This window comes from Aptenodytes patagonicus, chromosome 9, assembly GCF_965638725.1.
Source record: "Aptenodytes patagonicus chromosome 9, bAptPat1.pri.cur, whole genome shotgun sequence".
Lineage (NCBI taxonomy): Eukaryota > Metazoa > Chordata > Aves > Sphenisciformes > Spheniscidae > Aptenodytes > Aptenodytes patagonicus.
This window is the reverse complement of record NC_134957.1, coordinates 11,021,563-11,034,717: the sequence shown is the minus strand read 5'-3', so window position 1 is coordinate 11,034,717 and position 13,155 is coordinate 11,021,563. Positions and strand designations below refer to the sequence as shown.

Sequence of the window (13,155 nt, the reverse complement as noted above, 5' to 3'; positions counted from 1 at the left end):
CTCACCACCACGGCACCAGGGCATCCCCGGCCCCTCCACGCCAGCCCCTGTCTGTGTCTTGCTCTTGCTCTTTGCTGGCTGGCTCCTGGAGCTGCGAGGAAGAAGTGATCCCTTGGGAGGAGCTGCTGCCAGGAGCCCGGGTCGAATCCTGCCTGCAGAGAGCTGCCTCCCAGCCAGCTCGGTAGGACCATCCCTCTCTGTAGGTTCCGCTCCCGCAGCCACGGCTGTCACGGGTGGCAGCTCCCAGTGGCAATGCAATGCCCCAGCCTTCCTGGCTTCTTCCGACTGGTACTTATGGCCCAGGAGACTCCCACGCCTTTCCCCTCCGCTGCTCTCCCGCTTCCCTCGGTGTCTCTCCTCCTCTTGCTCCTTGCAGCATCTCCCTCCTCCCACACTCACTGCTGGCCCTTGTGCCTGATGGAGCGGCTGGCTCGGAAACGGCTGCTGATTTTCCTCTTGCTTTCCTCCCCAGACTCGTCGTTCCCTCTCGACATCAGCGCTGTGAAGAAGGACCACAGCTTCCTGGACCAGGACTCCCTCAAATCCCTGTGCAGGTAACGCTCCCTTGCACCCCTTCACCGCCGCAGGCAGCAGAGCCAGCGCAAGGACTCGCCCCAGGCGAGGGCTCAGGGCAGGTGCCCGGGCTGCCTGCGGTCCCCGGGGCTGACGGGGCGGTGGGTGCTGTGGGGTGACTGCCTTGCACCCCGGCTGCGGCTCAGAGCCCGCTCAGGCGCTGTGGCTCCCTCTGCAACGAGGAGTTTGGATTCGTTAGTCTTTCAAGTCAGAAAGCATTGCTGGCTGTTGGGTGGTGCCAGGGAAACGACAGCAGTTTTGGTTTGAACATACAGAGCTCCTGGAGAACAGAAACATTTCCCAGGAATAATTCTCCTCTTCGTGTGACTTTCGGGCTGTGTTTTAATTTCGACCACCGCAGTGGCGGTTTGGGAGCTGGTGGTTTGCATGGTGATTTGCTTTGCGCAGGTGAAGTCTGTGCTGGTGGGTCCCCCCTCTTCCCTGGAACAACTGCTCTGTCGGCTGCTCTGACCAAGGATTTTTGCGTTCACAAGTGCTCGCTGGCTTCGTGTGACGTTAGTCATCCCGGCGCCTGGCAACGCAGCGCTGCCGTACATTTTCCACCAGGACACGCTACTCCTTGCAGCAGCAGGGCTGAAAATAGCTCTGGGAGATGCTGCTGGGCGTGTTGCTGCAGGGAGGCAGCGTGTGTTTCGGGGGGAAACTCTCCCAGCGCTGCCAGTGTGAGCAAGAGCAAACGCCGAAAAGGAGGGACCCCCCTGCTCCTGTCCCAGTGTCTGTCTGTCCAGATGGTCTGTCTGTCCAGACGGGCTGTGTGTCACCCAGCACTGCGGGTGACTCAGCCCTGCCTTGGCTTTCGGGCCACATCATCGTGCCCGTGCCCCCGCGCTGACTCCACGCCGAGAAATGAGCGCTGCCTCTCACCGTCCCTCCCACACACACTGCTGCCAAACAGAACAGGGAAGGGATGGGAAAATGGTCTGTTGCTTATTTGTTTTCCCAACAGAGAGGCTGCTGCGCCAGGCAGGAGGGGATCCCCTGCGCTGCTTCCCGGGTGCCTGGCGAGCTCCTGGTTTTCCCTCCCGGTGGTGGCAGTGAGGCGGGAGGTGACGAGAGGTCTCTGGCCGTTCCGCCCTGTCTGAGCTTTTGGGTCCTTTTGTCGTTGCCTGGCTGGCCGCAGGAGCTTCTGAGATTGTTTTGCTCTAATAACCTGGAGCAGGTCATCCCTGTGCGGCTGGGTGGGCCATGCAGGGCAGAAATGTCCCCGGCCCCCCAAGCTGTCTCTAGAATCCCTGAGGTAGCCCCTTGCAGCATTTGGCTAACAGAAAGGTCTAGAAGGACACTGGAAAATGCAGCTCTTCCAAGAAAATGAATCCCCTGGACGTGTTCTCTTAACCCCTAGCACACGCGTGCTCCCATCTCGCTCCCTCTGCCAGACTTCATGCATTTAATCCTGCCGCAGGATGCACTGCAGGACCATGCTGTTGGTCAGGGGGCTTCAGTGGGATCGCAAGAGGGGCATTAGTCACATTTTTGGTAAAATGTCCATGAGGTTTGTTTTTGGCTGTGTAGACTGGTATTTGCACGCTGGAACAAAAGTGCTTGTAGTAGTGTTCTTGAAGGTGCTGATTAAAGTGAATTAGTTGGAGATGCATTCACTTGTGTAAAGAAAAAAAAAAAACCAGGACTTGAAGCTGTAGGCTAGAGAAAGGTGAAAGGCCCAGCTGGGGGCCTGGCAGCCTTGCTTGAGGGAACGGGTCTCCCCAAGCCCGCTGTGGGTTTGCTCTCAGAAATAGCAGAAGTGCCCCCGGCAGCCCTCGTGCCGGGCTGCTCCTCCACGGGCAGCAGAGGGGGGGTCACAGCTGCTCCCCGCAGCCATCCGTGGGGCCAGCTCACGGCCAAGGCAAACCCTCAGCATGCAGAAGGAACCAGGACACCCGGCAAATGCTGCCTGAGAGGTGGCCGGCACCCGTGTGACCCCGGCAGCGCGGTGGTGGCAGGAGCGGTGGGAGATGAGCGTCCTTTGATGCTGCGGCTGCAGGAGAGCAAACGCCGGGCGCTGGGGTGGCTGCAGGCATTTAGGCACGGCCAGGACGTCCAGGTGCCTGCGCGGAAGAAGTGGGGTGCCGCTCCGATGGCTGTGCTTGCAAAATCCCCGCTGGCGCACAACCAAGGGCTTGTGCCACTCGTGCGCTTGGGCAGCTTCACCCCTTGGCTGCGATGCCCGAGGCGCATGCGGCTGGGTGCCTGGGCGGGTGGCGGAGGCGCGGGGTGCCTGCAGAGCTCTGCGGGCAGGGGTGCAGCTTGGGGTGCTGCGCTCCCCTGGGAGCAGGCGTGGAGCTGTGCCGGGCTCCGCATGTCCCTCTGATCCCTGGAGCCGCAGCTGCTGGGTGACAGGTGACAATGAACAACAAGGGCTCTAAGACAGAAACAGAAAAAAAAAGAAGCAGCAAGCACCGCGGCCCCAGCAGGGGCCAGGACCAGGGTAAAGCCTCTCTTGGTTTCTTGCAGGAGGCTGATGACCCTGAACACATGTGCCTCCATGAAGCTGGAAGTCCACTTTCAACGTAAACAGGTACGTCCTGGGCGTTCAAGGGCAGGCAAGGGGCTGAGGGGCACGGGGGAATGTGTGCGCACTGGTGGGGCAGCAATCCTGTGTTCAGTAATAACACTGGTGTGCTCCAGGACTGCCCCTGGGCACAGAGCAGCACCCAGCGCTGCTGGTTTATCTGTTTCATTACGTCCCAGGACAGACACGGCCCCGGAGGTGCCTGGCTGAATTAGCTGGCGCCTGTGTTTGTCCCGTGCCCCTGCACCTCTCCGAGCCTCTGGCAGCGGCAGTCAAACCGCAGGTGGTCTGCGCAGGGCTGTGTGCCTGCAACCTGCAGCATCGCCCTCGGGGTCTCTGCTGAGCCGGGCTCTGAGACCCCCTGGCCGCACATCTCCAGGAGGAAGCCTGACCCCAGAGGGACGGGTGAAACCAGTCCGTGTGTCACAAACAACAATTAATATTGGCATATTAATAACAAAACCTTTTATATTTCCCTTAATGAATAATACATTTAAAATGCAAGCCAGCTTGGTGTTTAGCATATGGAAGTCATTACATGGGTGTATCCCTGCTTGTTCTGACTGCCCTTATTTTGGCTTGGGAAGGGATTCTGCCCTGCATCCTTCTCTGTGCTGCCGTGCGTGGCCGGGGGTTTGTGGGGAGGCTCTGCAGGGACATCCCAACTGCCTGTGAGCTCTCCAGAGGTAGCTTGGAAACAGCACCTTCCCTTGCCCAGGCAGTATGGCCCTTGGGCGTGGGCAAAATGATGCCTGGCGGCTCCTGGAGCCCTCTGTTGTTAAAGGGACCAGAGTGGGTTTAAGGGGCCATGCTGTGGACTGTGCCCTCCGCTGGGGTGCTTGTCCCAGGAGAGCGGGGCAGGGGGACGTGCCGACCCCCTGTGACTCTGACTGATTGATTGTCCCCTGTTCTCAACCGCCTGCAGAATGAAGACTCCGAGGAGGAAGACCTGTGCGCCATCAGTGACCGGTGGGCTTTTCAGAGGGACAGCAAGAGGTGGTCCCGGGTGGGGTCCGTCGATGTCCTCTCCCAGGGCTCTGAGGTCCTGAGCTCCACCATGCGGCTGGCGTCCAGCCACGAGAGCGTCCTCACAGACCTCAGCACCAACCCGGAGGCTGTGTCCCTGCACAGCAGTGGCAGCACGCTGGGCGTTGGAGCCACGCCGCCCGACCCCCCGTCCCCCATCCTCACTGCCGCCGCCATCACCACCTCCAGCCGCAGCGTGAGTGAGCGCTCCTTGCCGGAGCAGCCCTCGAGCCACAGCGAGGGCTCCAAGGAGAAGCTGAAGAAGCGACGGTCTCGCAGCTTCCTAAAGAGGATTGAGTCCCTCCGAAGGAAGGACAAAGAGAAAGCTGGCCCAGACGAGAAGGCGGCCCCACATGGCAGCATCACAGCCACATCAGGATGGGGGTCCCTGAAGGCTAATGGGGACCTTGCAGCCAACAAGGGCAACTCCCCTAAAAGAGGAATATCTGCCTCTTTCCGTGGCAAAAAACACTTCTTCTCGGTATCGTACAGGACTAACCGCTTGCTAGGTTCAGGCGGGAGCAAGGTGAGTTCTGACTCGAAACGCAGTGGAGTCTACCTGGAGGACTACGAAACAGCCGTGACAGCCAGCGGCGACTGGGCTGCTGGAGAGTGCCAGCACCGGCAGGCATGCCGGGGGGATTGCTTGGTCTATATCCCCCGGGACCACAAGCCGGGCACCTTCCCCAAATCCCTCTCCATTGAGAGCTTGTGTCCCTTGGGCGGCAGCTCCCTGACCCACTGGAAATCGGGGAATGCGCCTGTTGGGCTGGTGGGAGGTGGCAGGGGCGGCAGCAGCAGCAGCGTGGAGGGCTCGTGCTCCCCGCGGGGCTTCGCCTGCCGCCGGCGGCGGGGCTCCTGCAGCTCCCTGGGCAGCCGGGTCAGCGTGTATGACAACGTGCCAGAGTTCGGCAGCAGCGAGGATTTCTGCAAGGAGGACGGGGAGGTGACCTACGAGAACCTCGATGACATACTGCAGCACATGTGGGGGCTGCAGCAGAAGGTGGAGCTCTGGTATAAAGCCATCTCCCCCGACCTGGCTGGGGAGGAAGGGGGCGAGGAGGATGAGGATGAAGAGTCGGACTCGGGAGGGGAACCCTCCAACCTGCACTTTGAAGAGCGGTCCATGTCGGATGTCGGCACCTCTGCCAGCGACTTTGACAGCACGGGCAACTCCCTCAACGAGGCTGAAGAGATCGAGATGCGGGAGCGCCGGGACTCGGGGGTGGGAGCATCGCTCACCAGGCCCTGCAGGTAAGCACGGGCTGGGGCTGCGTCCTCCTCCTCTCCGCCGTGCCTGGGAAGGGCTCGGTCCTGGAGCTGCCGGCGTGCTGCCGGCCGGGGGCCGCTGCAAGCCCGTCCCCCATCCCACGGGTGCTTCTGCAGCAGGGGCGCGCAGCCCACGGCTCAGGGGGAGCAGCACCGGAGCCGTTCCTCGAGGGCTGCCGGCCGGTGCCCTGCAAGCCCTGGCTCGACATTGTCGCCCTTTCCCTCGTGGCAGAAGGGGGGTGGAGGGAGGGAGATGCTGCCGGACCAGCCCCCTGGTGCGGTGCGGGCAGGGGGAGCGCAGCGCGGGTCGCTGGTGCGCTCTGGCGGCTGCAGGCCACCACTGCCAGCCCTGCTGCTGCTGCTGCTGCTGCCGCTGCCTGTTGTGTACAGGCTGCGACTTCTCTGCCTGCATAGACCCGTAATTAAATGGTTTTTCATTTGCTAATAACAGGTCTAAATGAAGGAGGCACTTGCTTCCAGTGTGCTAGTGCTCCCTTGGGCTCTCCCTAAGAAAACTCCAGCCGTTGCTGAATTCTGTGAATTTTCTAGCCCCTGCTAGGGTGATGTGCCTCCAGGCAGGCATGGAGGGATATAGAGGGGTGTCTTTTTACATGAGCCGGGAATGTCCCTTGTGCCTTTCTGGGCTTGGGGATGCACCGGAGCAGCTGGGCAGGAGCCTTCCCAGAGCAGCACGAACTTGGGAAGGGTTTTAGCAGGCTCCCAAGAGAGCACTACCTCGTTGGGGTGTCTTTCCTTCTTGAGAAAGCAGGTGTTGGAGATGTCCCCTTTGCATTGCTCTGCGTGGTGGTCCTGCAGGCATGTGTCACCCTGAGCATCTGAGCTCTCCCCAGGTCTCCTGGCAGGGCTGTAGCCCAGCACAGCCCCTGGCTGCTGGGGCAGGTGCAGTGAGCCTGAGGTGCAAGTGGAGAGGATGCTGGTTGTTTCAGGGGAACCTGGGGGAGGGAGCAGTCCTTAGAAGCAAGGGAAAGCATCTCTCGTGCTCTCCCGGGCACCCTTTTGCACTGGGTTTGTGAGCGCCCAGGGGGAGGAAGCAGCACTCGTGGCACTAGGGCTGGCGTTGGGATCCCTGGGCTCAGCCCGGCTGCCGCTGTGCCCGCACCTTCCCCCAAAGCAGCGGGTGCTGCGGGGAGGGAAGGGCCCTTCCCTGGGGTCTCCAGCTCTGCCACCGCCGGCCTTTCCCCGCAGAAAGCTGCGCTGGCACAGTTTCCAGAACTCGCACCGGCCCAGCCTGAACTCTGCCTCCCTGGAGATCAACCGCCAGTCCTCTGCCCAGCTCAACCTGCTCCAGAAGTGCTCCCTGCTCCGTCTCACGGCCATCATGGAGAAGTACTCTGTGCCCCACAAGCAAGCCTGGACGTGGTGAGCTGGTGGGGAGGGGGACCGGGACGGTGCCCACATGGCGGCTGCAGCTCTGTGCTGCCTCCCAGCCCGGGGCCCACAGCCTGGGGTAGCTTCGGTGTGCGAAGATGGTGGAGAGGGAGTGGAAAAAGCTGAAACAAAAGCTGGCTTTGGTTTGCATGGCTGTGGGCATCCTTGCAAGCGTGAGCTGGGGACTGACGCCTGGGCTTCTGGCATCGTCTGCATCCAGGAGGGCTGCAGGCTTTTGTGGGGCATTAAAAATGCTGCAGCAACGTCAGAGAAGCGGGACAGTGGTTTCCTATTGTAGCCAAGTATTAAAGCATTTTGGCTTAATAAAAGGTGCTGGAGTTCCTGCTCGAAAGCTGCCTGGCTTATATTCAAAACATGGCAGAAGCACATGTATGTGTGTGTCACCGGGGGTCCTGCTCCCCTCTGCGAGGTGATGCTGAGGGAGCCGTTCATTGCACTGACGTCTGTCTGTCTCACCCCGCAGGACTGTGCCCAAGTTCATGAAGCGGAGTAAAGTCCCCGACTACAGGGACAAGATGGTCTTCGGGGTGCCGCCCATCATCAATGTGCAGCGGACGGGGCAGCCCCTGCCGCAGAGCATCCAGCAGGCAATGCGCTACATCCGCAGCCAGTGCCTGGACCAGGTGATGCCGCGACCACCAGCCGTGGCTGCGGGGCGGCTCCGAGCCTGCCGCTGTGCAGCAGTGCTGTGATTTGGGGAAAAAAGCTGGCTTGCAGGGGTGCTTTTTGTTCACTTCTTGTGATGCTTGGCCGTGGTGAAGCGGGAGGGTGAGATTCTCTGTGGGAACACAACACCCACCGGTGTCTCCTTGGCCATCCCTCACTCGGGCTTCTCCTCTGGGTTGGAGGGGTGTGAGGCCTTTGGGGAAGGGGCTTCCTTGCCTGTCCCACGGGAGTCCACCTGGGCGCCTGTCGGGTCGGTGCCCGCTCTATGCTTGAGCACCAACCCGCTCTTCCCCGGCAGGTTGGCATTTTCCGAAAGTCAGGGGTGAAGTCCCGGATTCAGGCGCTCCGGCACATGAATGAAACCAGCCCTGACAATGTCAACTACGACGGGCAGTCGGCGTACGACGTGGCTGACCTGCTGAAGCAGTATTTCCGCGACCTGCCGGAGCCCATCTTCACCAGCAAGCTGACGGACACCTTCCTGCAGATCTACCAGTGTAAGTGCTGGGCTGGGGCCGGTTGCCTCTGGGCTGGGGATGAAAGTCGGGGTCTCCCAGGGGGGAGGCATCTCTCTGTTCATTCGGACAGAGGCGGTGGAGGCAGATGGTGGTCTGTGGGGATGGACCTGCTGACTGTCAGCTTTGCCCTGTGCTCGCAGTCGTGTCGAAGGAGCAGCGGCTGCAGGCGGTGCAGGCAGCCATTATCCTCATGCCGGACGAGAACCGGGAGGTGCTGCAGACCCTGCTCTACTTCCTGAGCGACATCGCTTCTGCGGAGGAGAACCAGATGACCGCTGGGAACCTGGCCGTGTGCCTGGCCCCCTCCATCTTCCACCTCAACGTGTCCAAGAAGGAAAGCACCTCGCCGAGGTAAGGGTTGGACTAGCTCTGGCCTCCCCAGCCTTCCTGCAGTCCCCGTCTCCCCATCACCCCTTCCCTGTCCATCCTGGGAGGAGGCCACTGAACCGGGGTAAGGCATGGTGGGAAGGCGCGTGCTCTCACACAGCCCCCCATTGCTCTGCTTTGTGTCGCAGTGTGGGGGACCCCCACATTGCAAAGCAGAGCAATGGGGGGCTAGAGGCGGGCAGGATGCCCAGCCGGTCCCAGCAATACCTGCTCCCCCGCAGGGTGATACATAAGAGGGGCACCATGGGGAAGCCTGACCAGAAGGACCTCAATGAGAACATGGCTGCGACGCAGGGGCTCTCCCACATGATCACTGACTGCAAGAAGCTCTTCCAGGTGGGTGGCTGCAGCGTGTCCAGCCTGGCATTGCCCTCCCTGGGCGCTGCCAGTGGGAGATGCGACCCCGCTGGCGGGGTGCTGGTCCTGTGGAGTCAGTGTGGGGCGAGATAAGGGCACCCATCCTTCAAGGGGCAGCTGCCGCCGGTCAGTCAGCCCCAGGAGCGAAGCCCAGCTGCATCTTCTCGTGGTGCAGGTCACAAGCTGCAGGACCTATGTCCAGGAAGGCTGTGTCCATTCTTCTCCCCCTCCTTGGTGGGATGAGGAGTTGTGGTTTTCTGGCTGCTCAGGGCTGCTCACAAAGTCCACATAGGGTTCCTCTGGCTTTCTGAAGATCTCTATGCTCTTGGCTTGTAGGTATCCCACGACATCTTGCTCCAGCTGAGCAGCTCGTATATGGCAGCAGATGCTTACCCCCATCCTCTGGCTGACTTCGTGTGTCAGGGGGAAAGCAAGGATTTACACTCCTACTTCGAGCAGAGCGTCCAGAGCCTGCTCAAAGAATCGTCAGAGAAATTCAAGGGGTGGCTGAGCACCCCAGGGCCCCTGAACACGGAGCTCTCCTGCAAAAAGGTAAATGCCACTGTGTGGAGGGGGCCTTGGGGGCACGTGGGGAAATGTGACGGGGTGACCACTGGGAGCCACGGGTCCTGCGGGCACCTGCCAACCGGCTAACGACCCCTTGGCGTTTGTTCCCTTCGGCGAGGAGGGATCAGCAACCCCTGCCTTGGCCAGAGGAGGGGCTGAGAGTTGAACAGCTCTGGGATGGAGGATGCTCTGTGCCCAGCAGTCCCGGCGGAGAGCCCACCCCATTGTTGTTAGCAGAGGAGCTGGCTGCCTGTGCCCATCCCATCCTACCCCATCCCCTCTCTCGCCAGCAGATGTGACGGTGCTGCTTCACAGTGGTGGGAGCCACTGGTAAAGCCGCTCGGGGGGTTAGCACTGTGGGGGTCCTGCAGGACAACCTGCCTGACCCTTCCCTTGGCCCATCAGGTTGGGGATGGGCACCCTCTGCGCTTGTGGAAGGTCTCCACAGAGGTCGAGGCCCCTCCCGCCACCGTGCTGCACCGGGTGCTTCGGGAGCGTCACCTCTGGGATGAGGACCTGCTGCAGAGCAAAGTGGTGGAGGCCCTGGACAAGAACATGGAGGTCTACCACTACGTCACGGACAGCATGGCACCCCACCCACGCAGGGACTGCGTGGTGCTCCGGTGAGGGCAGGGAAAGACCTGAGCGGGAGGGTTTGGTCTTGGTTTGGTGGATCCCATCTGGCCCCAGCCCTGGCTGCTCTTCCTTGGGCTGTACAGGCTCCCCCACCTCCTGCTCCCGATGCGGACCCCGAGGTCTGGGCAGGGGCTGCCCGCAGGTGGGCACGCAGGGACAGGAGCTGAGCAGGGCTGCTCTGTCCCGCAGGCGCTGGCGCACGGACCTGCCACGGGGAGCCTGCCTGCTCATCTCCATCTCGGTGGAGCACGACAAGCTGCCGGTGGAGGGAGGCGTCAAAGCTGTCGTGCTGATGTCCCAGTACCTCATCGAGCCCAGCGCCATGGGACGCTCCAAAGTGACCCACATCTGCAGAGCTGACCTCAGGTAACGGGGGCCCTTGCTGCCGCTGCATCAGTGGCTGCATCAGCCATGGGGGAGGTTGATGGAGCAGCAGGTAGTGGTGGGGCGCAGGAGCTGCTCGTCCCTTTGCTTGCCTGGCCTGGCAGCACGGGCAGGGTTGCAGCTCACGCAGTATGGTGCCTGCCTGCCCGGAGGGAAGGGGGTGCTGGTCTGGGGCCAGGTTTTAGCTGCCAGATGGTTACTGGGAAAGGAGCCACCAGCTCGGTCTTGCAGTGCTGGCAGTTCCTCCAGTGGCTCCGAGTGCGGCAGCAAGTCCCTTAAAGCTTCTGCAGAAACCACGGGGTCCCCCGTGGGTCTGAAGCATGGCATTGGTGCTCTCCTCTGTGGCGAGCCATGCTGGGGTGTAGTGTTGTAAGGATGGGCTGATGCAAGGGGCAGTCTGGTTGTCATTCTGGGCTGGTGCAATCCCGGCTGGGTCACAGATATTCCCCTGTTTTGCCACAAGTCTGCGGTGGGGAGTAGGGGAGGCACGTTCCCTTCTCTGTCATGTAGTGCTCGTTCAGCGTCTCATAGTCCATTGCAGCTGGATCTATGCCGAGTGCCTGTCCCGGAGCAAGAAGTGACGTGCTGCTCCTTGGCGCCTGCCAGGGTCTCTTCTGCCTGCTTACCCTCCTCCTGCCTGTTCCCTTCTCCAGGGGCCGGTCTCCCGAGTGGTACAACAAGGTCTTTGGCCACCTCTGCGCCATGGAGCTGGCGAGGATCCGAGACTCTTTCCCAGCCCTGAGTCCCAATGGTCCCGAGACGAAGATCTGAGGCGCCAGGAAGATGCTCTGTCCTGTCTGACATGGACTTGCTGGTGGATCCGGGCTGGGGCTCTCAGAGGGGAGCACGGTGCAGGCAGCCGGCCGTGGAGGGGGAGGCAGAGGCTGGTGCGCTCGCAGGCACATATTTATAAGCATCCTTTTACCCTGGGCTGGGCATTCCCCATCCCACCGTCCCTGCTTCTGCTTCAGCCGCCCCTTGCTCAAGCGCGCTGCTGCGCAGCAGGTTGGCCGCAGAGGGCGAAGCCGTGCAGCCCGTGGTCTCGGCAGGAGGGGTTGGTGAGCAGAGGGAAAGAGAGGGGCTGTGGGGGTGACCCCCCAGGAAGGCAGCCTGCGGGCAGGGCTGGGAAGCAGCTGGCCCAGGCTGACCTGGGTCCCCCCATGCGAGCCGGGAGCAGCCGCGGGGGCGAAGGTGTGTGGAGCGAAGCAGGAGGGCGCAGAGGCGCGGATGAAGCGAGTGGGGAGGACGGTGCTGCGCCTGTAGGTCGCAGCGCTGTGTTGGGAAGTGAAGGATGGGCAGCAAGGCGTGGATCGTGTGCGGTGTCACCCAGCGGGGACAGCCAGGGAGTCACTGTGAGAACCTGCTTGGTAGTGGAAGAGGCTGCTGTTCTGGGAGGAGGGAGGCTACATCTAGATATCTAGGTATGCCTTGAGTGCCAGCCCTCGTCGAGTGGCAGAAGGAACCTATTGCCATTACCTCTGGTGCTGAATTTCGTAGGAGAAGAAGAAAAAGCCCTCTAGTCCTGTGCCTTGCTCTTACTCGGCTAAAAGCCCTCTCTTGTGCACTAGGTTTCAGTGGGGGCTGGATGGATGATGTTCCAAGGCAAGCCTGTCCCTCGAAACCAGCCCACCCGTCATCTGGAGGGGGCAGGACATGTCTAGAGCCCCAGAGCAGCTGCCCTTGTGGTTAGCTACAAGCTGGGAAGGGGCAGTGCCCCACCGGGCTGGTTACAAGGAGGCACCGTGGGAGGGAGGGACACGGCCAGTGCTGCAGCTCCCAATTCCTTGCTGCTGTTGGGGTTCACATTGCACTGTCCCGGAGAGGGGAGGAGCGCAGAGCAGCCTTGCCAGCACCGGCTGCACCGCGGCAGAGCTCTGGGCTGAAAGCTTTGGCCAAGGCAGCCTGAGCACACCGAAGGGCTGCGCTCGTCCCAGCTAACGAGGGGACAATGCAAGCAAAGCATGGTAGCCCAAGCTGGGCCAAGTACGTGCCAGCTGCTCAGGCCGGGCTCAGTCCTGTCCTGGCCCCTGCAGTAAGGTAGTGTGGCAGGGAGGTGGAGTTGTCCTGGATTCACCCCTCTTTGGGCAGCTACAGGTGGCAGAGCCCGTGCCCCTCCTGGGTGCAGAGCTACTCCCTGCAGAGACGTCCATTCCCCTTCCCATCCCTCCCTTTTCCTCCGCAGAGAAACCGTCTGCCGTAGCTAACAGCACCCGGGACCCGACCTGGTTTCTCCGTTCAGGCAGGGACCCAAGTTACCAGACATCATTCCAACTGGAAGGCAACATGACCCACACGCGGGAGTGATTCCCGGTGTCAGTTTTGCCGTAACACATCCCATCTGTCTCTCTTTTGGTGGAAAAAAAAAAGCAACCCAGCCTGTATTCTGTGTTTTTATATATATATATTTTATATATATATAAAAATATAACTAACATTTGGGGGAGTGATTTTTCTCCTAATATTTTTTTAAAATGTTTCTTTTTTTCTATCTATAAATACTTGTACAGTTGGAATATTAATATATAACTCTGGCGGTAGAGCTCAGCACCAGGTGATGTTCACTTAAAAGACGTGTATTTTGTAATTAAGGGACTTTTGTTTTGTATCATATGCAACTGCAACAGATTGTTTGACTTGGATCGGGGCTGCTCTTCCCATCCGTGTAATTAATAAAGTACTAACGATATCTGCTGGCTGATGAGGAAACCTTCATGCTTAGCGGTTCTCCAACACAGGAGCATCCCAGAGCTGAGCCATGCGCTTTCCTGTGGGGCTGCGGAGCTGGAGGTAGTGCCTGGCAGGCTGGGGAGCCACGGGCACCCTTGTGCTGCC

The 13,155-nt window shown here is 60.7% G+C and overlaps 1 protein-coding gene across 5 annotated transcripts in view; it reads left to right on the top strand.

Moving 5' to 3' along the window:
- STARD8 (StAR related lipid transfer domain containing 8) overlaps positions 1–13,009 on the top strand; it is a 68,109-nt gene extending 55,100 nt beyond the window's left edge. For all 5 annotated transcript variants that reach the window (XM_076347106.1, XM_076347109.1, XM_076347105.1 and 2 more), the window contains 12 exons: positions 473–554; positions 3,046–3,109; positions 4,029–5,383; positions 6,605–6,778; positions 7,272–7,431; positions 7,773–7,971; positions 8,133–8,343; positions 8,601–8,715; positions 9,073–9,288; positions 9,709–9,926; positions 10,129–10,305; positions 10,977–13,009. In XM_076347106.1, coding sequence (XP_076203221.1) covers positions 473–554; positions 3,046–3,109; positions 4,029–5,383; positions 6,605–6,778; positions 7,272–7,431; positions 7,773–7,971; positions 8,133–8,343; positions 8,601–8,715; positions 9,073–9,288; positions 9,709–9,926; positions 10,129–10,305; positions 10,977–11,094 — 3,089 coding nt within the window. In that variant the 3' untranslated portion in view covers positions 11,095–13,009. The remainder of the gene's footprint in view (positions 1–472; positions 555–3,045; positions 3,110–4,028; positions 5,384–6,604; positions 6,779–7,271; positions 7,432–7,772; positions 7,972–8,132; positions 8,344–8,600; positions 8,716–9,072; positions 9,289–9,708; positions 9,927–10,128; positions 10,306–10,976) is intronic.
- The last annotated feature ends 146 nt before the right edge of the window (positions 13,010–13,155 follow it).